This window comes from Rhipicephalus sanguineus, chromosome 9 (genome assembly GCF_013339695.2).
Source record: "Rhipicephalus sanguineus isolate Rsan-2018 chromosome 9, BIME_Rsan_1.4, whole genome shotgun sequence".
NCBI classification, from domain to species: domain Eukaryota; kingdom Metazoa; phylum Arthropoda; class Arachnida; order Ixodida; family Ixodidae; genus Rhipicephalus; species Rhipicephalus sanguineus.
In genome coordinates this window covers 71869503-71892365 of record NC_051184.2, presented here as the reverse complement: position 1 = coordinate 71892365, position 22863 = coordinate 71869503, and the positions used below count along the sequence as shown (strand labels likewise).

Here is a 22863-nt window from a genome sequence, read left to right as displayed (position 1 = left end):
CATCAAATGAATCCACAGTCTTGTGCCCAGCCAAATCTAGTGGGAACGAATTACAGTTGAACCCCGTTACAACGAACGCCGCTTCAACGAAATTTCTGGTACAACGAAGTATTCTCGGTTCCCCGTCAACAGTCCTAGGAGTCAATGCATAAATATGTTCGCCATAACAAACACTTTTTCTGCTACCGTTCCGCTTCAACGAAATTTCACGATGCAATTCTGGGCTCAAAAGTTTAATTTGCCGTGTAATAAACACAATCTCGAACATTTTGGTGCATTCTAGAACATAAAAATGTGTCTACAAAGTCTAAATCGCGTGTTGGCACCACGAAAACTGCCGCTGTTGACTGAGCATGGGGGCCACCCTTGCTTGATAGCAACGGTGATCAGACTGCCATGCTTTCTGAACTGGCTTGAGTTGCTTCTTAGTCGCAGACAATCCGAAGCCAAAGCTCAGTTGTCCACAATCGTGCAACCGCGGAACGATTCCTTTTCCGATGCTTTTCTAATGCTTTTAGTGCTTTTCGCGCTTCGCCAGTGGTCAGAGCGATGGTACATCCGCGTTATCAACGCGAGCAGCCCAGGGGTGCAATCGCGGAACGATGCCTTTTCCAGCGCCATTGCTTTCGTGATTTTCGTGCTTGGACAGTGCGACCGGTGGTCGGAGCAACAATTCGTCTGCGTTATCAACAGGTTCAGCCGGCCGTGAGTGGTGGATAATAAGAATAGCATAGAATAAGGCGCAAGTCATCGCTCCGCGATATCACGCCTGCATCTCGGCGTTGTCGGATACCCTGTTGTCGGCAAATAGCTAGTGTTAGCGAACTGTGCAGTTTGTGTTGCGCGTCCATGCCTGCGCTTGGTTCGTTCGCGGAAGCCATTGTTTCAGTGTGCTTTTCAACCTGGTGTCGCTATGCATATATGGGAATCGCGTCATGACGCTGCTGGGGAAACAAAGGAAGCAACCGACACTTTTTGAATTTTGGAAATAAAACTTTCTCTGTTCTACTAGCTCAGGTCAGCTATATTTTTTTCAATTTCACTACAACGAAATGTTCGCTTCAACGAGGTTTTTTCCTAGCACCGTCAGTTTCGTTGTAGCGGGGTTTGGCTGTACATACGGAAATCATTTCTGGGAAAAGAATTTCATAAATGATCGATCCTGCGGATACACGGCTGAACTTTATACTTGTGATTCAAACGGGAAACTGATAACGCGCTGGTTGTGACAATGTGCACTCCTTTCACCGAATCAAAACGGAACTAACGAGTACTGCGTCCACTGTGGATGGAACTCCGGTTGCTGTTCATAACTCCTGAACTTGCTTGTTGTGCTGGCAACACTGATGAAGTAAACAAGTGTTTAATTAAAGAGGTTTCGCTGCATTCATGTTCGATATATCAAGGTTCCCCCATGCATGCCCAAGTGCGAGAAAATTACTAGCACAAATTTCATGTATGTCTATAAAGTTGCCATGACAACATAAAGGTGCAATGTTCAGCTCTCGCAGAGTTGGAAATAATTCTTTATATCCTCACCTGTATTCGAGGAAGGATGATGTCCGCCACGCGCTCCTCTCGCAGCAGCTCATCGATGAACTCATCCATGTGAACGATTACGTACACTACATTAAAAAAAAAAGGAAATTTTTTAAGGAGACATCAAGGAAAACTCTCAGAAGAAATTCACAGCCATTAGTACTCATAAAAGGCAACAATCACAAAAACTTGGACTACACGAAAGGTTTAGTTCAAGAGGAACACTAGAAAGAAATTATTTTTCTCGCATTAGTAATGTACCCTTTGCAATATCAAAAGCACGACTTTTGCTGCAAAAAGACGTGCTTTTCAAATATGTGCAAAAAGAAAGTGCAGCTGGCGATGCCACCTTCAAGTTCCCGCACCAACTTGCTGCAACGTCATAGATTTCAACAGCGTTTACTAGGGCCCATGTAGTTCTTAATCAGTAAAACCGAAGTACATGGTCCTCTGAAGGGACCTGAAACTCAGTGTGCCAAAATACAAAGGAAAAAACACTCTTTGAAATCCATGACATCATGCTGACCTTCCTGTATGCAGATTTCAGCATGAAATTTAGGCATGAAACTTCAACCTTGACTTTCTCTTTTTCTATTAATAAACTTAGGATGGTGAAATAAATGGCAGTAGAGTTTTAGAACAGTAATTTATTAGCCTAAACTGATTCATTGTTTCACTTTCCTCAGTTTGCTGTCCGTTTCATCAACTATAGATATTGAGAAGCCTCTGTGAAAAATCTTGTTTCAAGCATGAGTGAAAGCATACTGAACAGCTCGCCATAACAGCCATTTTTGATAAGGAAAGTAAAAAAAAATTGCTGCCGCTTCAGCTCGCTGGCAGTGACGCATCACAAGGTCGTAACATAGAATGTGGGGCCCCTTGACATGACCTTTGAGATGATGGAACAGTGAACCGACATGTTGGAGATACTTCAAAAATGTATCTGGGATAAGTTATTGAGTTTTGTACAAAATAAGTATTTGAGCAGCGTACAATATACAGGATTTGTACAGGTTTCCAAAGCAAAATTCAAGAATATTCAAAGACTTTCTAGGAAGTGTTGCAGGTTTTTGAAGGACTCAAAATGGCATGCAAAGTTGAAATTTTTTTCAAAAATGACTGATTTCATTGCGCTTACAATAAATAAATGCATATCACAATTATAACGAAAAAACATAGCTTGTCAAGATCACAACACACAATGAACACTTACAAAAGCGGTTGGGATATTTATATTCAAAACATCCAGTATAGTGTTATTTCACTTATATAAAAATAAATAAATGTATATCGCAATGATGTTAATAATAACTCGGCTGGCTCACTTTGCAAGTTCTCAACAGTACAAAAAAAAAGCTCACAACACACAATGAACTCTTAAACAGCGGTTGAGATTTCTACGGTATAAGCCTGGTGAAGTTCACCAAACATATTCAAAACATTCAGCATAATGTTATGCCTCTTATATAAAAATAAATAAACGTATAGGAGGTATGCACTTGACGTCATCCGCGAGGAGCGCTAGTGGCGGGGCTGGTGGGGTCGCCATTTTGCAGGTCCGCGTACTCACTGTACCCGCAAGAAACTCGCAGCATGTGCTTGAGGGTTTTTTAAAATTTAGTTTGAAAGGGAAATGAAGGAAGCCATCAGGTGAGCACAAAGCATTGTGCTAGAGAGGCTGGAAAGCTATGGGAGCATAGATTTCGCCTTCGCCGCAGGTCTGTATGGCCATGCCAGACCTGGCAGCGGTGGCGACATCGCGAGATGAAAGCATGACTGATGCCGAGTGACAAGTTTGGTCGGTTCAGATAGCGCCCCTCTTCAGCGTGCGCTGGACCTTATTTCTCTGTGACGTGCTCATGCTGAGTGAACGGAGCGTTTGAGCGATTTCCTGCGTAGATGCGGTGCTGCCGTTCTGCACATCTGAGAGGAGCTTTCAATGTCACCGCTCTGCGCACGCCGTGTTACATGCACATCTGTTTCTGTGCCGTTTCGAACACGATTACCACTGCTGTACACTTTGAGCCGTCATTTGCAAGTCATGGGAAGATCACATAGTGGCGTAAAACCATTTTTCCCTCGCCTCATCGAAGCCGCATCAAAAGCGTGGTGGCTTCCCTGGCGCGTGTAAGCCCTCGGCGATGCCTCGGTGGCGAGCGCCGCAGTGCGGAAGAGGAGCCGGCCACGCCCACATCTGAAATTATGCACTCTCGTGCGACTAGGACGACCGGAGAGAAACCTGCCAGCGCGCAATCTCAGAAGTCATGCTCCACGTGCCGCAGTTTTCAAGAAAAAAATAGATATCTAAGTGTGTTGGATTGTGCACAGTCGACACTTGCAGCGCGCTGCTCAAACACAAAGAAATAACAACTGTGACAGTTGTTAGTTCACACTCGTCCTGTGTATACCTGTGCATTCTTTTCGAGCGTCCTTCTTTACATTTAAGCAGCACATTGCTAGTATTTAGTTGCTTGCCGTTCTTCGTGTGACATTCTAATTTCTGGCTATCGCATCCATTGCTTCGCCCTCGCCGTAAAAGTGCGACTTTTTCCTACGCAGTTGTGTAAAACGGAATCATGTGCGCTCGCACAGAACTACTGTTTGTGAAATGGGGAGCTTGTCAGGTCGACGCTGATCTGCCATATTAAGGAGGTCGCAATGTCTATATGAGAGTGCACTGCTCAGGAAATTCAAGCATTTTCAAGGATGGGAAAAAATTCCAGGACTTTCAAGGGCCTTGAAAATGCATTTTTCAATTTCAAGGGTTTTCAAGGATTTCAAGGACCTGTACGCACCCTCATTATATAGTACACTCTCGATAATTCAAACTCTGATAATTCAAACTTTTGGTTAATTAAAACAAATCTTAAATTTTTTAGTTGACCCGCTATGTTTTCAATGTATTTTAAAACACTTAATTCAAACTTCTCCACTGCACAAATTCGGTTAATTCAAACTTTTTGCGCTTGTCCATGCCAGGAAATAGCTGCTAACTTTGTTGCTTCTAGCTGGACATTTGCATTTTTATGTCACTAACAGCCACAAACAAAGCAGACTGCCTCCTAACGAAACAGCCAAACTAGCCAAACCACGCACACCAACAACCGCATGCTGACTGAGGAAGAAAAAAATGATAGAGACGGTCTGGCCTTGATCTATCACGTGCCGAACACTTTTTATTGTCACTTTCGCTGCAGTGACCGGTGTCATGCAGAAAAGCGTTCTAAGAATAAGAAGGGGCTACGAGTTGTCACAGGGCACAACACATCCTTAATCACATACGTGCGCGCAACGTTGCATAATAACGAGTACCAGGATGTTCGCTGACATCTAAAATGATTACTGACCATCATGCAGGGCTGTCTTGCATCATTGAGAAACAATGAACATCATAACTCTAGTTGGTATATGGTGCCCGAAGTTATATTTATGGTAATTTCTGATAATTCAAACTTCTAATAATTCAAACAAAATCCTGAGGTCCTCTTAAGTTTGAATTATACAGCGTCTACCGTATATACTAAATACAGAACAGTATCTGAACACAGCACCAAATACTCAGAAAAGGTACTTTGTTAAAAAGGTATGAACTTGAGCTTGTTCGCATGGCCTCATCACAGGAAACAGAGTGGGAAAACGGCACAAGAAAGACGGGCAGGACTTGGCGCTGGCTGACAACATGAGCGTTTATTTCGTAGGTACAAATATATACACTTTTTTGGAAGGAGAAATAACAGAAAGTTGGGGAAAGGGGAAGCGCTACACATGCGTCTCGACTAGTACATGAAAATGCAATGTTCAATTGCGGAGATAACCTTGTAGTCTGTTAGTAAAATGGAAGGTGCGCTTACACACGACGGCCCGATGGAATGAATTGTGAATGCTTCATCGATTTCCCGGGTGCGGCAATCATGACATCTGTGCAAGATGCACGTCTGTTTGAAACTAGCAGAGCGGCCATACACGGCACAATGAATTGCCAGACTGCTTCCAGTCTTGGCCTTAAGAGTATTCTTGTGCTCTTGCAGCCGGTCATTTCTGCAGCGACCCGTCTGCCTGACGTAGCGGCCACCGCAAGACGTTGGTATCCCATAGATAACTTCAGTCTTGCAGGGCACAAACGGCGTCGCATGTTGCTTCTTGCCAACAGAAAGATTTGGGCAAGGGGCATTCACTTTCCTGCCCAATGATCCCAGTTTGACTGGCGCCTAGAACACTACCCTTACGCTGGCACGTGCAGAAGCCTTCTTGATTTCGTGCCGTGCAGGTAGGGAATGACCGCCAATTTTGCCCTGTCATCTACAGCACGAGGTTTCACCGCCTTCCGGTGCTCCCTCGGATGACTTCCGCCAACCCCAACAAGGACTGGTCAGAGAAGCCAGCCTTCTTCAATTTGTAGACTTGATTGGTGAAGCTTGAAGTGATTTGGTGTGGACATGACCTGACAACTATAGTTCATAGTGGAAAGCGCAATAACCCGTTTGACAAGCTTAAAATGATGCTATGAACATGGAAGCAAGTCTTTCTTTGAACGAGGTGAGTACTCCCAACAAGTGCGCTGTGCACTGAACGCTATATTGAGGTCTAAGAGGTGTAGTTGACCGCCCTCGAGTTGCTACCTCGTGAACCTCGTGAACGGAAGTCCGGGAAAGTTCGCAAAGAAGCACTAAAAAATCTCATCCACCTTGCTGCGGCTCTCTACAGAGTTCTCACAATAAAATGTCGACAAAATCATGGACACGACGAAAGACCTTCACCCAAGCAGTCTCACCGACAGAATCTTACAGTTGCCTGTCAAAACGAGCCAGAAGAAGGTCGCTTAGAACTGACGTGATGCACGACCTGATACAACCGCCTTCTTTTTGCACGTACAAGTGTTCGCCTTGCCTGACGACGGTCGAGCTGAGGTACAGGGAAACCAAGTCCAAGAACTTGGAAATGCTTGTGCCGATAGCATTTTGGAAACATGTAGCTCCGTATCTTTCTATACCCTCTTGCACAGACACTGCCGGGCGGGTGGCGTAAAGAAGCACACATATTTGTATCTACGAAATAAACGCTCATGTTGTTAGCCAGCACCAAGTCCTGTCTGTGTTTCTTGTCCCATTTGCCTGCGCTGTTTCCTGTGATATAATTTGTTACTTTGAAAATAACCTCAAGATACACCTTGTGAAACTAGAAAAATAGTACTGACAACGAAACTGCCTACCAAAAAAAAGCCTCATTAACCCACAAGAGAAGTGTTTCTCCAACTCCTCATGAGCATTAAGCAGAGTGTTCTCAAAACAATCACATGATATATACTGTCTTGCTGAGGCTAACTTTCCTGCGTGTGTGGAGGATCCAGTCTGTTTAACGTGTCAACTGCTGAGTTGTCGCAGCGCTGGCCTTGTCAGTAACAAGGGAGCCTTATTTTTATTATATTTTTATTAAAGTTGTTTCTCTCTCAAGTTTTTGTGTACGCAAACCCAGGCAAGTTTTTGCGTACACAGCCGGACAGACTATTTACGTGGACCGATGCAACTGTGCCTGTAGCAGCCAGGTGAATTGGTCGTGCGCTCCCTTGCTAAGGGTTTGGATATTTCTTCAAGTTATTTGAACTGCTAGTACTACAAGACAGTCTGACATGTACTTAAGTTACCACAAAAATACTCCTCTCCAGGATTATTTATAAAATACCAAAATATTAAGAAAAGTATTTGAGTTAGAGTAACTTGGATAAAAGCATTCGGGATATGCACAGGTGCCCCAGAAAGTAAAAAGGGTGCATATGCACAGGCGGATCCAAGTCTCCCTGTGCTAGCCAACGTATACCAAGCTATGTAGCAAACGCACAGAAAATGTGCAATGTCTTTCGATACGCTTTTAAATCCCATCAGATTAACGGCTGAAACAAAGCACTTATTTCAGCTATTAATTTTTAGGGGAACCATTATGTGCTTGCCACAACCATTTGTTTTTGTATCACTGGCGGAAATACCGTTCTCACGGGACTGAAAAGAATGTCAGAATTAATCAGGTGTCTGAATTATCATGACGACGACCAAAACAACTAAAGAATGCTTTCTGTATATCATCACACTTTTATTTCTTGATAAAAGCAAGTGATCAATATTTGCCTCGAAGAAGTAATATGCAACGGAATCACAATATCGAAAAGTTCCTGGAGGTGGCTCACCCTGCACGCACTTTCTGGGGAACCCATGCATATGGCCTCCAGAACAGCCAACACATCCACAGAATCTTTCAGCATGAGGCTCGGATGTTTGCTGGAATCACCTGGGTCTTTGCCGGAATCACCTTCGGCATCCAAAACCTTGGCGATGATATCGTTGTTGTTGACTGTCGATTTCATTAATAGCAACATCACTGTCTATTGCAATGTACTCATAGAGGGGCATGTGAGGTGGCAAGACGTCATTAAAGCGCCCATCTTCCTCTTCACTGCTTTCAACATCAGCCACACCCAGGCTACCAGCGTCGTGCATGAAGCCACTACGCCCAAAGCAGTTGGCAATTATTTCAGGCACCATATTATTCCACACACACACACCAGCATGTGGATTGCACTGAGCAGTTAACCCACACTGCTTTCCTGCCTCCATGCTCAGCAATATTCGTTCAAGTACTCGTCTTCAGTAGCGGCTCCTCACGTACTGTATAATTCCCTGGTTCATCGGCTGCAGGGAAACGGCTGTATTCGGTAGCAGGAAAAGAAGTTTGATGTTTTCGAGGCCAGATACTTTTGTGGGTTGTGGGGGTGCTATATCACCTCTGTAAAGGCGACTGCCGTAACTTGGGCACGGCCGCTGTGTTTGGAACGCACGTGCTTGGCGTAAGCCGAGGCGTTGGTCCAAGGTCAGTGCTGCGCTGGCGCTGTAACCAGAGTTTAGCGCGGTGGCGCCGGCATCGCCGCCGCGAATTTGGGCCGGCGCATAGAAACGGCAGTGAGTCTCTCTTTCGGGGTGTGGCAGCGCGCGCGGATGGACGTCTCCTCGCGGTGGGTCCGGGGACGGTACCGCGGCTCGCTGCCCTCGGACCCTCGTGGTGAGTCATGCATCTGCGGCGCCGCATTTGTATTGTATTATGTTGTCTTATTGTATGTCTTATTGTATGTCTTATGTTATATTGCATTGCATGTCTTACATTATCTTGAGTGTGTGTGTTGTTTCCCAGTATTCATTGTCAGCGTATAAGTTTTAGCATGTTACATGTTTACTAATTCGGCCGGCAAGCTCGCCATATAATGTAAAGAAGTGTTTTAATAAACGTATACGTTTGTTGCCCGACCGCGTGAACTGTCTCCGTGTGTTCCGAGGGCGGCGGCGGTTATATCGCTAAGACCCCACAGGGTGCACAGCAGTTGTCCAACGCGAACAGCACTTTTTGAGCCTTGGCCGAAAAACTGCAGCCTAGCTGGTGCAGCCAAGCTTGAAATATCCCGGAGGTCGTCCAGCCCTTTCGATTGAAACGATAATCAACGGGCAGTTGCGTGACGTTCTTGAAACTTCTTGCTTCTGCAGCCTTTCTAATGACCAATGTAAAGAACAGAGACCGACGGCATGGCTGCCTTCTTCTTCTCCCTTTAATCCACCACCAATCCTAATGATGATTGCCAGCGCGCGGTGCGCGACCGTCATCGTCTTCCATTTTTAACATCTTCCCTGCCCGCGACAAAGAAGTGAAAAAGGAAAGGATGGCACAATACAACAAAACACTGCCGAGCCACCGCACTGGCTGGGCGGTAATTCGAATTCACGTCACTCGTAACATGTTGCGCTATCTTTTCGTTCACTGGCTGCAGAAATATCGATTCGCCGTGCACTCAACGTCCGGCACTACCCATCACTTAGCGCTCGCAGATTAGTCACGCACACCAGTAAAAAGTTCGGCGTAGTCTTTCACACGCAGTTCGCAATAGTCCCAGTTCATCGTCCTGGCCTCGCGAGCCTCGTGGTGCCGTGAAACCCGGGACTACGATTCCGGCCTGAACTGAGACCGAATCAGCGACTCATGGATCGATGAGACAGCGTCCGTCGCTTGGAGGTTCGCGAGGCGGGAGCCCTTCACGTGTACTTCGGCTCTGGTCTGCCCTTGCCCTTCAAGACGACGGCCCGAGGTTCGCAAGGCTAGGATGTCCTTGAAGAAAGAAGATTTACATCCTGTCAGCCCAGCCCTCGGAGCAGCTAACGGTATGTCTGCCCATCCACTACATTTTTGCTTCGGCGACAACTACGAGGCTCGCGAGGCCAGGCGATGACGCCAGTCCTGCAGGCCTAGCCCTCGAAGCTACCGAATGTTCCGTAGTCCATCCACAGTGCTCATGTGACGATAGTCATTTCAAGGGTCCCGAAGTCGAAATGCTGAAGCCTTTCAGTGAGAGTAGATGCGAATGCCCTGCCCTTGGAGCGGCTAGCGCCACGCCATCATCGTTGATATTGACGCGTACGAACTGTGGAATCACGAGTGCGGAGGAGAGAGAACGAGAAGAAGAGCAGGAGATGATGCAGCTTCAAGTTATGCGGAGATCATTGCGAGCAGATATTGAAGAAGTCATGAAAGAAAGTGACATAGTACTTTTGTCTAGATCACCCAAGATTGGCAAGCTGAAGGATTTACGCTTAAACCTCGAATTGATGAGAAACGACTTGAAGAAAGTAGACCACCAGATTTATGACACTGTACGTCTTGACGAACTGGAAAGCGACGTCGAAAATTGTGAAAAGTTTGACTGCGACATCTTAAGCGTAATATCAGACCTTGAAGTTCGATTAGCGGAATTCGAGAAAAGACCGTTGTGCGCGCTCGCACAACCAATACGAAGTTCACTGACGAGGTATAAGCCTAGCTTGACTTACTCGCAGGGCGAGACAATGACCGTCAACGACACTGCAGAAGAGACTGTCAGTTTAAGAAATCCTGGTACCGGTACGCAAAATGGCCTAAGCTACGAAACTGTAATAGCGACGGGTTCCAATGATGAAGCAATGACACCAGCTCCGACTGAGCAGAAGTTGCCCGAAAAGAGTTCCAACGATTGTACCAAAAATAACATCGTAGGACTTGATGCTGTATCGTCTGTCGGTTGTGGGAGCCTTGAAGACATTTCCAGTAATGCTTTAAGTGGCGCTCTTGACAGATCCGACACGACTGCGACACAAGCGTCAAACGTGTGTCACGAAGACAAAATGACCAAGCCAAAGAAAAATGGAAGTTCCCGAGAGAACAAGCACGGAAATACTGTTGGACATGACATGTGTGGATCACGATCAGCCGCACAAATCACGACCTCGGCTATCAAGACGTCAAGCCTGAAGGAGATTGAGCACTCCCGTGGGACGCGATTGAAGAGACGTTGCCATCATGCTCAAGGCGAACAGGACACAAGGACAAAACGAAAGCACCTTGCGGTTTGGAAAGACAAAATAATGTCATCGAAAGGAAAGAAATTGAGGAAAAGAAGGAAACGAAAGTCCACTCAGGTGAGAGCCAAAGAAGAACTGAAAGCAAAGAAAGCAAGAGCACGTAAAGACCTCCAAAGCCGACACTTTATACCAAGAACGCGCGAGGCACTGACTGACTTAACCACATGCAAGCAGCGACTTCATGCAGGAAGAGCGGCTGTAATTCGAGATCGTTGCAAACACTTCAAACATAGATGGAAGAGAAAAGGTCCTCAATAACAACCAGATAGCTTTGACTTGATTGCGCGACTACGGACTGAACAAGGACGATTGCGAACTGCCTTTGATTGACTACACCGAACTGAATGATCGCCAAAGTGCGTGCGGGACTAATCTGCGAACGCTAAGGGGGGTGAGTGCCGGACGCTGAGTGCATGGCGCAACGACCTATCGGCAGCTAGCGAACTAAAAGATGGCGCAACATGTTCAAGTGACGTGAATTCTAACTACCGCCCATTTATTGCTGTGGGTTGGCAGAGTTTTGTTGTATTGTGCCATCCTTTTCTGTTCGCTTATGTGCCATCCTTTCTTTTTCGTTTCTTTGTCGCGGGCGGGAAGATGTTGAAAATAGAAGACAATGACGGTCACGCTCTGCGTGGCTACAATCATCATTAGGATGAGTTGGGATTAAAAGGGGGGAAGAAGAAGGCCTCCATGCCGTCGGTCTCTGTTCTTTACAACCAACAATGGCAGCCACTCTGTGCTGATCATGGTAGCAGCCAGGCAAACGGTCACCCACTCTTCACCGTGCTCCTCGTCGATGCACAATGCACCCGTTTAACGTGACTGTCTTATCAGGCACAGCTTCGAAGAGAAGCACTGTCTCATCAGTCTTTGAAATGTCACACGGTTCGTACAAAGAAAGCCAAGTGGAAAGTCCCGACCGCCACTCTTGCACAAGAGTCGTCAAGGTGCCTTTTTCACCACACAGGTTGAGGAACACCTAAAACGGTCGAACCAGCCTTCTGACACACTGAATGAGTCAACGTTCTTGGCCAGTGCTAACTTTTCTAAAAGAATAGGTTCTTGGGTTAGCTGGTCATGTGTTACTAGTTGAGATAAATTAGTGGAAATAAAAAAATGCTACAAGGAACACAAGTCCTTGTCTGCTTCCTTGTGTTCCTTGTCATTTTATTTGTGCTAATTTATTTCAAGCAATTAACTTTTCTGCTTGTGTGAAGGGCTGGTTGGTAATGGAATTGACCATCCCAAATTTATTGTATTTACTCTAATCTAAGCTGATGTTTAAAAAAAAAAAACGATGTGCGAAAGTGGGGAAGTCGGCTTACCCTTACAAAAATGAATTCCAGTCTACAGACTTTCTAAACCCATTTTTAGAGAGTCTATAGACTCTACATACAATTTTGTAAGGGTAGATTCGAGTACCATGATTTGACCGCAGCCGCCACCTACCTAAAGGCCCGGCCGCGCTAGCGGCTCACCATGTGCCGATCTCGGGCTACTGTATGCAGACGGCTTTGCATGCGCATCCGAGGCTCATTTTCGCGACATCCTACAGTAGCTACATGGTGACGAGGCCGCTCAGGCTCAGCGGCAGAGTGGCGGTCCCAATGGCTACTCAGGCCGACCGCGTCGTCTGCTTTGTTCTGTCCATTGTTCCAAAATCTCGCAGTCCCACATTCATGCAGTGAGGGTCATCGAGCCGGCGAGATTTCACGCCAGCAAAGGTGAATCGGGTCATGTGCTTACGGCGCTGGCGAATGCCATGCACTTTGACACCCTCTCTTCTCCTGTCGCGTGACGCGGAGCTGGCAGAGGCGCCAGCGCGGAGTTGGTCAGTTTTCTGGAAGCGATCGTGCAGTGTAGTCGTGCCTTGAACATGTGCTTGCAGAACGCCTGCACCAACTGTTACTTTAGAAGCGATGGCACCAACCAAGCGGTGCCACTACAGCGTGGCCTTTAAGCGCGGCCCTTAATTCGGCCTGTATTCTAGGCAAGTTTTTTCTTTTTTCTGGCCTTGCGAATTTCGGGGGTTGGCCTGCAATCGACGGCGGCCTGGATTCGAGTAAATACGGTATGCAGACATGGCAGTGGAGGTCTCTGGATAATTTCGGCCACCTGGGTGTTCTTCGGCATGCATTGTCATCGCACAATATGTGGGCCTCCGGTATTTCACCTCCATCGAAATGTGACCTCCGTGATTGGGATCAAAACCATGTCTTTCGGGTCAGCAGCCGAGCACCGTAACCACTAGGCCACCACGGCAGCTGCTTGTGTGAAGACAATGGGACTGCTCAAGAGCAACTGCGCATTGCGCAATACTGCAAACGCAGCACAGCAGCGCTTCTGGTTTGGGGTGCACTGACATTCTAAGCTTTCTTCGGTCGTCACGAGACACGTCACCGTCATATGCTTGGATCACCTGGCCTTCGTTCATCACGTAAATGCTCAGCATGCTTCTCCTGTCGTTCAACTTCTCCATCACTTCTTTTCCACACGTTCCTGCTTTCAACACCGTCACTAGCAAATACTCTGCTTGGCACTTCACCCTTAAAGCTGGGGCAGAAGAAGTCATAACAGCGCGACCTGTGCACGGGTGACAAGCACGTACACAATGTAAAAAAATGAAAAAGTACTACAAACGAAATAAGAAACACTCACTTTTCAAAACAGACAAACAATAACCAACAAGGCTATACACTACACAGACTATGCGCAAGAGAAAAATGAAGAAGGAATAACAGCCCACCCTGGGACAACAAACCGATGACAGCAACACAAAAGTGTAGGTCGAAAAAAAAAGAAAAAAAAGAGGCAGATCTGACGGCTAGACAGATGACCATAACGATGCCCATAATGCTTTTCACACTGGTTGTGAACCAGAACAATGTGCGTTTTGGTGCAAACAAGATTTAAACGAGCTCTGACGTATCACATCCTGTAGTATTTCAGAGGCCACAAGTCCGAAATAACTGAAGCGCAGTTATGGTGTCATCCGATGCTGTTTTCCCACCACAACCCGATCACAATGAGGAGTTTGAATTAACCAATGCAAGGAATTAACCAATGAATTAACCATCACAAAACAATGCACATCTTCAATGGAGCCAGACAGCACATCCGAATTAACTGCAATTCTAAGTTAACGGGGGCCAAATTAATAAGGTTTCAATGCAGCTGCCTCTGTCAAGATGCAATGATTCTTGTTTTGACTTCCACACAAACAAATACAGATAAAAGGTGGAAAAGTGTACAAATAGATTGGATTCGCTTCGAAATCAAACTACAGCCGCCACGGCAATCATTGCATTCCCAAAGAAACAAACATCGGGCCTTGACCTGCATAACGCATGTGCCAAGCAAACACTTTTGGCAATAGCTACTTGCCGCTGACAAATAGTTGTCGCAAGCTCAGAAACCGCCCCTCGCCTAAACCATAGGAAGGAAGGCTCCTTCGCCAGAGCCGCCGATATGAAAAACATATCACATGACCACGACGATGTGAGTTTGCACATGTGATGTGAGTATGTATGCCCTGCTGTTGCTAGTAAATGAAAATGTGGTTTGACCTCTGCTTGTGCGTTCCATTTACTTTCTGGGGCACCTGTACATGCCTTCTGTTGAAACATATAAGAGGTGGCAGTCCCGGACATAAGACACTGCGACAACCACCACCATGTGCATGCATTGTCTACTTAGGCACTGTCTAGGGCTGCTAATAATAAAGCTATGTCATCACCAGCCGCGTGGAATCGCCAAGATTACTTCAGTAGTATGCATCACTGCCTCATAACAAATTTAGCCACATTAGAATTCGGTTGTGTTGGCCTCTGATGCAACAAATAGGTGAATGTTCACTCAAACCTGTAGTTTGGTAAGCAAGAAAGTAACCTAAAAATAAGATGGACGACAACGGCACCATCAAGAAATGATACAGTCACATCAGCCCTTAGTGTTGTGAAAAAGAGTGGTGATGACAGCAGTTAGAAATGAGTTGAAACAGATATGTGACAGCAATAACGAATCCACAAAAATGTTTGAAGCCCTTCGGTCTCTTTAGTACGAATAAAAACAGGACATTTCACAGCGCATCAATGTCGCCATTAGACCTTAAACACTTAGCATGCCTCAGATATAAACAAGAAGAACAAGGGAATCCAAGATATGTAAACTTTTTGTCAGCGACTACCATACTAAGGAGGGAATATGATTTATAGAAAGACAGAAAATGGAGTTGCAGTGCCCACTGGCACGAAGTTATCATTCGATCCCCTTTCATTTGCTTCTACTAGATTACTATTTTCACCTTTTGACGGAAGAACAGTGAAGTCTCCCAATGCTTTCTTGTTGTTTGAATATTGTGTCTCTTGGTAAGGCTATGGCATGCTACAGAGACAGCATATTAAACAGTTCAGGTTGATTTCGACAACTTGAGCTTCTCTAACGTGCACCTTACACTCCCTACACGAGAATTCTTGCAATCAGCCTGCAATAAATACAGTAGAACCCCGCTGTTACGTTCCTCACTGCTGCGTTTTCCCGGCTGTTACGTCGTTTTCCGCCGGTCCCGGCATAGCTCCCATAGGATACAATGTATTGGGAACCCCGCTGTTACGTCGTAACTGTCGGACCGTTCCCGTATGATACGTCGTGAAGTGCGCTCGGAGCCGACCGAGTGACTACCAAAGAGAGCAGCCATGGTGCATTTTCACGCAGCTTGGCCTCGTTTGACCGTAATATTAGCCGCATGAGAGGCGCAAGCAACAGAATCTTTCAATTGACGCAAACAAAAGCATAGCCTTCGAGATTCAAATTGCAAAGATGGCGTCTATGACGTAACTGCTCGCGAAAGCAAGGCCTTCGAGATTGGCATTTACTATTGACAAAAGCATAGCCTTTGAGATTTGTATTGCACAAACATGGCGTGTATGACGTAATTGCTTGCGAAAGCAAGGCCTTCGAGATAGGCATTCACTTCTGCCATCGCGTTGGCGTAGACTCATCATCATCGTTATTTGCCGGAGAGCGGGAGGAGTTCGAGCTGGTTGGAGCTCGCGTGGTCGTGCGTGCGGTTCGCGGTCGGACTCGCCGCGCCGGTCGTGATTGCGTGTGCTTAGTTCTTTCATGCCTACAGCTGTTGGTGTTAAAAAAATCACATACGTTGATTACATTTCTGTGGATGAGGCCGTCCTAAGCTCCGCGTTTCTATCCATCGACTAGATCGCGGCTGAGCGCGCCAATTTTCGTGCTGCTTGTAAGAATTTAAATAAAATTCTGTACCACTAAATATTTTGCCGTTTTTCCTGTTTTTCGGCTCTTACATTTCCCGTCTCTTACGTTTATTTCCTACGGTCCCTTCAAAAACGTATCAGCGGGGTTCTACTGTAGCAGCAACCAAGGCTGGGTACTGAGCCCATAAATGCTGTAGCTGCTGAGCCACCACTATGGCAGCTTTACTAATTAGTGATGTGCGCTTTGTTATTGACAGCCCTGAATGGTTTTCACTCACCGCACCTGGGCAGAAAAATCATCTCGTGGGAGCCCTGTTGCCATAAACATTACACCACTGTCACAGGGCACATGTACAGTCAACGTCCGATATTTAGGACTCCCTAGGGACCGTGAAATCATCCAAAAAAAAAAACTAATTCATGCTTATTTATCCCGCTCAAGCGGTCAAATCGCCACAGCCACGTCCGAAATAGCTTTAATGCCTCCCAGTGCAATTATCAGGCATTTTGGTGTGCGCCCAGGCTCTCGCAAATACATTCGGTACCCGCCGCGGACAACCCCACTTAACTACGTGCTAACCGCCACTTGCAAGTTTGCATCTCGTGATGAGCGCCGCTGATACCAGCAAAGCGCGGGATAGATTACGGCTCTCTCTCATGGAGCACTTGGAAACGATGACGTGGAACACAAGGACTGTGGCGGAAGAGCAGACGACTCGTCCGGCTTTCCCCGATGCGTGTGCGCACGTAAACGATGCGTGCGCACATGACCGAATCACCGCCGATATGCAGCATTTGCTGCCGTGTGAAGCTGATCGTTTCTAGTTGTGTGCAGCACATCGTCAACTAAGCTGACGCCATCACTGTACCGTTGCTGTATCGTACGCACGCATTTATCATGAAAGGGTTCGTGATGCGCACTTTGTTTCTGACCACACAAGGGCACAGAAATGGCGAGCTGCATTCGTTCATGAGGGCAAGGCGTCTGTGCGTCGCGCTTAGCGGTCTTGCGCAAAGAGGCAGCATGAATGGCGGTGCAGCGCGTTTGGGTTCTCACCTATTAAGTGCGTGCAGTATGCATGCAACTGCGCTAGGCCACATGCACTGCCGAGCTGTTAACTGAAGATGCTTATCATAAGGGTTGTCAGCGATTAAGCCGTACTGGCACGTTTGCAAGCTGACGCCATTACGCCTCCATGCATTTCCCCTGCTTATATGTAAAGATATCGCCGCACGACGCCGTGATAGCGACCCCTTTGAATTTCTGGTCTGCTTCACCCCATAACATTTCTGCGTTGCGGCAAAGCGGACTTTCAGACTCTGCTACTGTCGCAAACAGATCGACTCGCGGAAGCACTGGTTCGAACCTACGAGATAATAGACGCGGCAGAGGTGGGGGCTTCAAATAATGCCTTTCGCACCTGCAATTTGGGCAGAAAGTCCGAAAAATCAGACGCGGAAGAGTTTCAGCATCCGAAATTTCGGACGTTCTAATACATTGACGTCTATGGGGCTGGTGACGGTGCTACGAAAGCATCTGAATTTTCGAGCATGTCCGGAAAATCAGGCGTCCGAAAATTCGGCAGTTGACTGTAAATGTCATTCACAGTGAATGGGATCAGGTGTTAATGCCTTTTTTGTTGCTGCTACAAGGGCACAGCGACATTCACAGCTAATGACATTTGCCTATTGCGTGCGTTTCCCGAACTTACACGTGTGCAGCGTGTAATTTTGATGACAGGGGCTCGGCTAAAAATTACGAAGCTGATAACTTGAAGCAAAATGTAATCAGTGTTAACTTTTGTCATTTATGGCTGTTGTTAACTTTTTTACAACTTTCTGATGTACAGACGATAGTTGAAGCAATTTGCACAGCTTTATCATTTTTTCCCAACTCCAACTGGACGCCAACACCTCCTGTCAGCCATGTCACAAATACTCGTCTGTTCTTTCTTCTTTTTCCAATTCGCCATGCTGTTTTTATGGATTGGTGCCCAGGTAGCAAGGTCGGAATTTCGCACGCTATATTTATCTGCCAGCCATGGAAGCAAACTCCCGCAGTTTTGTCAGCGGAGAATAATAAGAAGCAGCACACTGAAGTGATGACAAACATCGACATCAATTGGGAATGCCATCTTGTATACCCACGTAGACAAGGAACACAAGACCACCACGACCTTCACTATGAATGTCATCAATGCGAATGACATTACATGTGTTGTGTGACACGCGCAGAAAGCAATTCACTCACCCCCATCCCGATTCTGACGCCGGAGCTTGCGATAATCGTTGTACAGGGGCTCCAGGTACTTGTAGCAGTCGAGCGAGCTGCCCACAAGACGCATGTAGTTGGCACCCAGGGCACGCACATATCTGTGCAAAAATTTACGCAAAATGACAAGGGCACACAATGAACGTAAAAGAGCAACACTGAGTTGAAAGAACAAAATTTGAGCTAGTTGCTAACATTCATCATAAAGCAAGATCTGGTGTGCAAATACAGACATTGACCTAGCTGCTGATATGATGAAAACTGATTTAGCTTATAATTGCAAATCATTTTTTAAAATTTGTTTATATTAATTTGATGTGAAAATGCTAATTGTTAGAGAAAGGAATGAAAACATAACTTCAGTTTTTCGCAAGCCACAGAGAAACGTCACTGAGAAATAATGGACTGCATGGAGCTTTCTTCTGGTCTGGGCATCTCAACGAATGAAAAGAACTCAAAACTGGCTACGATGGGTATTTTGTTCCTTCAGAGTGCATTACAGCGCTCCTCTTACATAAGTGAAACCACTTTTACTTTTAGTCGGACCACGACACTCATCATTCCATGGCACTTTCGCAAATCTGTATAAGTTTTTACAAATGAACTTTACTCAGGGGCTTGGTTTCTTAACAACTTCAGAACCTTCTTTCGGGTTGCTTCAACATCAAACTGTCAGGCAGAATGAGTTTGGCGTTGATGAAATAAAATTATGCAACTGCAAAGCACACATTCGTGCCCACTGAAAAACATAAACCATCCGGTTAACTTGAACTCGTTAATTACTCCTACCCGACCAATTTGGAAAACTGTCGCTCTTTATTTCACTGTTCGCATGGCAAGAATGTAGATCACGGCAATTGGACAGCAGGGTTGGTTTCGGGGCAGTGGAGGCCCTACACAAACTGACTTCACTAGATTTCTTGTATTTGCCTAATAGTAATGCAGAACAGGCCTCACACCGAATTTCAAGGAACTGTGCAAGAAACGACAGGACGTAGAGATGACGCACACAGTGCTGTACATGCGGTTGTTTCTTGCGTTGTTAGGTCGACAACACTTGTTAAGAACACTGGAACGGCGTGCTCCAGAGGGTACTGGTGACATTTGCAGATTACACCTGGTTTGAAAGAGCCCATATTTTAGCATGCATGGCTGCTTAGGATGAATGCTCGAGCGTAGGCTATCTCAAACAACTTGTTATCGGCATACACAGCGCTGGAGCATGCTGGAGCGTGCCGTTCCAGCCTTCTAGACTAGTGTGTTGACCTCTCATAACCAACAAGACCAAGTATCTATCTGCACTCACAGGTGATGAACACATTTAGAGAAGTGGTGGAACATGCAGAACACTCGTCAAAGGAAATTCCTGCGCAGTATCCAATACACATTGCAGATGAATCGGATGAATGCCGTCTCTAACATTTTGAAAAACAATTATAAAAGATCTGTTAAAGATCAGAACTGTCAACCACATGCACACACACTGTGTTATTAGATTAGAATAGTGCACGGAGTTCAACTCCTTAAAGAAGTAACTATGCATGAACGCAAATAGTGCATTTAGAAAGCCAGAACACCCAGAGCTCCCAAATATCGCTGTAATTAACGTGACTCCTAGTGTTGACCGTTGTATGGCTCGTACGCTTAATAACAACAACCTGCTGGCTCAGAATGGTGTGTAAATATGTTGTGCCGCCTGGTGCTACTGTTACCTGCTGGGCTTGCACAAGTGCAGCTACGGCACTGGCAAAGCTCGAATCATAGTCAGTACGGTAATCGCAAGGTTCGTAAGTCAAAACTACCAGCAATAATTCGATCTCAGGGATGTCTGGTGCACAAACGATCGCCGTAGTACCGGTAAACGATTACCCTGGACTGGGACACGTTTTCACAACTACGGAGATGTAGAATACAAATAGAAAATCGCTTTCGTGGCAATGATACTACGAATGCCATCCCGTAGAAACTAAAGCCCCTCCATCGCGTCTACTGCCGCTTTTACGGAAAACGCATGGAGGGGCTTTAGTAGAAACAGTGGACTCTGTGTACGCCGGATCGGCCTTACTTGAACTCATCCTGACGGATGAACTCGACAACGATGTCCTTCTCCGGTTGAATCTGCAGCATTTTGAGCAGTAGGCAGAGGAACGGTGCCGGCTTGACGTTGCCGCCGTAAACACCGCCGATGTAGCGCAACTCCATCGCCTTGTCGACCAGCAACTCGGCTGCAAAACGCCGGGAACACGAGTTGCAGTGCAACGCGCTGGGGTGAGCAACGGTCAACAAGCTTACCTGTAAGCGCGAAGCATTCTTCTTTCCAGTATCGGGAATCGTAGATGCGTGATCTGATGATCTTCTCAACTAAATACTGCGGGTTTGTGCCGCGCACCGAATGCGCGTCTTTCACCGTGCGGTTCGCCATTTTGTTTGGCGTGCGTTGTGTTGCGGCGATTGTCCGCTATGCCACTTGCGCGCGCCACTCGCTAGCGATGTGGATGGTGTCAATGGCACCATAGAGTTTCCTACAATACTAATGGCACTACTTCTTGTGGTGTAGCCAATTGCTTTCGGTTCCTGCAGCCCTCGGGAGCATCACATTTCAGATTCGTGCATTTGATACATTGCCGCAAGCATGCGGCAGGTATTACGCACGATCGGCGCCTTCGGCGCAGGTGTACTGGGACTTGCATTTTAGTGTGTAGGCATTATTTTACCACATTGCAATTAGAAAAGTACTACGCAGGGTGTTTCAGCTAAAAAAAAAAAAAACATAGGCGTTACGCGTCTCGAATTGGCGCACTATTGTTCAGGATATTTTTTCGAATCCGCCAACCTCGATAATTCGCATAGATTGGTTAATGAACTTTTTAAATAGTAACTCTAGCGAAAAATATTCAACAGAACAGTTGTAGCGCTTGCTCAGAAACATCGAATTTTTCAATCTGTGCTGAGATAACTCCCCTGATTAGTTTTTTTTTCAGCTTTTCTTTCTTTAAAGCGCGCGAATTTAAACAAAATACCGCGTGACTGCCGGCTAACGTGCGGCGCTTTTAGTGCCCTCAAATGTAAGTTAAGAGAATTATCAAAGGCTGCTTCGCGCACGGAGGTCGATTGAACAGGCTATCGGTGACTGCGATCGATCGAAGCATATCGTTTCAACAACAACAACAAAAAAAGCTCTTCAATGAAAAGTGGCAGCCCCGGAGCAAATGCCACACGAGACCGTAAGCAGCATTTGATGCAACATAACCATCTTTTTTCTTTTCTTTTTGCACTAATGAAGAAACACAGAAGGGGCGAGGGTGACGCCATGATGAAGGACCGAGATAAAAGATTCACTCACACGTGGCCGCCGCTCATTCATAGATTTTTTTTTTTTTTTCAGGCGGTACGCCCCTACCATCATTTAGCGTCCATCACAGTCACCGATAGCCTGCTCAATAGACATTCGTGCGCGGAGCAGCCTTTGATATTTCGTTGAACTTACATTTGAGGGCACTAAATTGCACCGCGCGTTTAGATGTCCCAGAAAAAATTCAGAGTATCGCATCTGTTTGCGAGTTGCACGTGATGCGAGTTAGCCAATCGCCGCCACCGAGGCGATTGGCTAACTCGCATCACGTGACCTCTCACCGCCATATACCTTCCAAGCGCCTTGGGTGCGTGCGCGTTGAAGGCACAGCCTAGCCGGGCATTTAGCAGTATACGGCGGTCCCTGGAAGTACTGCGTCGCTTTTCTAAACTCGTCATGCAAATGCCAGAGAGTAGCTCAGCAGCAACCGAAGGTAATCTGGGAATCTCGTTTATTTTTGCAATCTGTGGGGGGGGGGGGGACCTCAAAGAGCGACGTTATGCGTGGCGTGCATAGTTGGCCGCAAAGGATTCGCCTTTGAAGAACACCCGTTCCTGCAGTAACCTACAAAACCATTGCTGGAAAAGCTCTCATGCGACAGGGTACTTCACCTTTCTGGTTCGCTTTGTTCAGCGATACTAAAAAAAATACCTATTACGTACCTTTCTATTTTCTCGGCTCTTTATATCTCGATCTGTTGAACAGATTGTTCATGCACTTCGAGTAAGTGTGTCACGCACGATAGAGAAAGCGAAGATTTATTAAAGTATAATAACTGTTGAATGGGCAGACCTACGGCACGTGGCATGGTCATTTGTCATCGTGCAGCATTGAAGCGTGTGCGGTGAATGCGTGTATGGTGCTAGAGGCCTAGTCAGGTGACGTTTTTTTCAACGTCACCTTTTGTCACAAGCACCATGACAATCTTGTATTGTTGCACAAATGAAGAAATAAATTAATACTCTGGTGATAAACTTGGTATCAGGCAATGTTGTTAGGCGCATTAAAAAATGTTTCTTATGTTTTATTGCGCCGAGCGTACCC

The 22863-nt window shown here is 46.2% G+C and overlaps 1 protein-coding gene across 1 annotated transcript in view; it reads right to left on the bottom strand.

The window, feature by feature from the left end:
* Positions 1–20919, bottom strand: part of LOC119405308 (pre-mRNA-splicing factor 38A) — a 35654-nt gene extending 14735 nt beyond the window's left edge. Inside the window, exons 1-4 of the mRNA XM_037672135.1 lie at positions 20760–20919; positions 20533–20692; positions 18447–18568; positions 1540–1625 (exon numbers count right to left, since the gene is read on the bottom strand). Coding sequence (XP_037528063.1) covers positions 1540–1625; positions 18447–18568; positions 20533–20692; positions 20760–20889 — 498 coding nt within the window. The 5' untranslated portion in view covers positions 20890–20919. The remainder of the gene's footprint in view (positions 1–1539; positions 1626–18446; positions 18569–20532; positions 20693–20759) is intronic.
* Positions 20920–22863: the final 1944 nt, after the last annotated feature.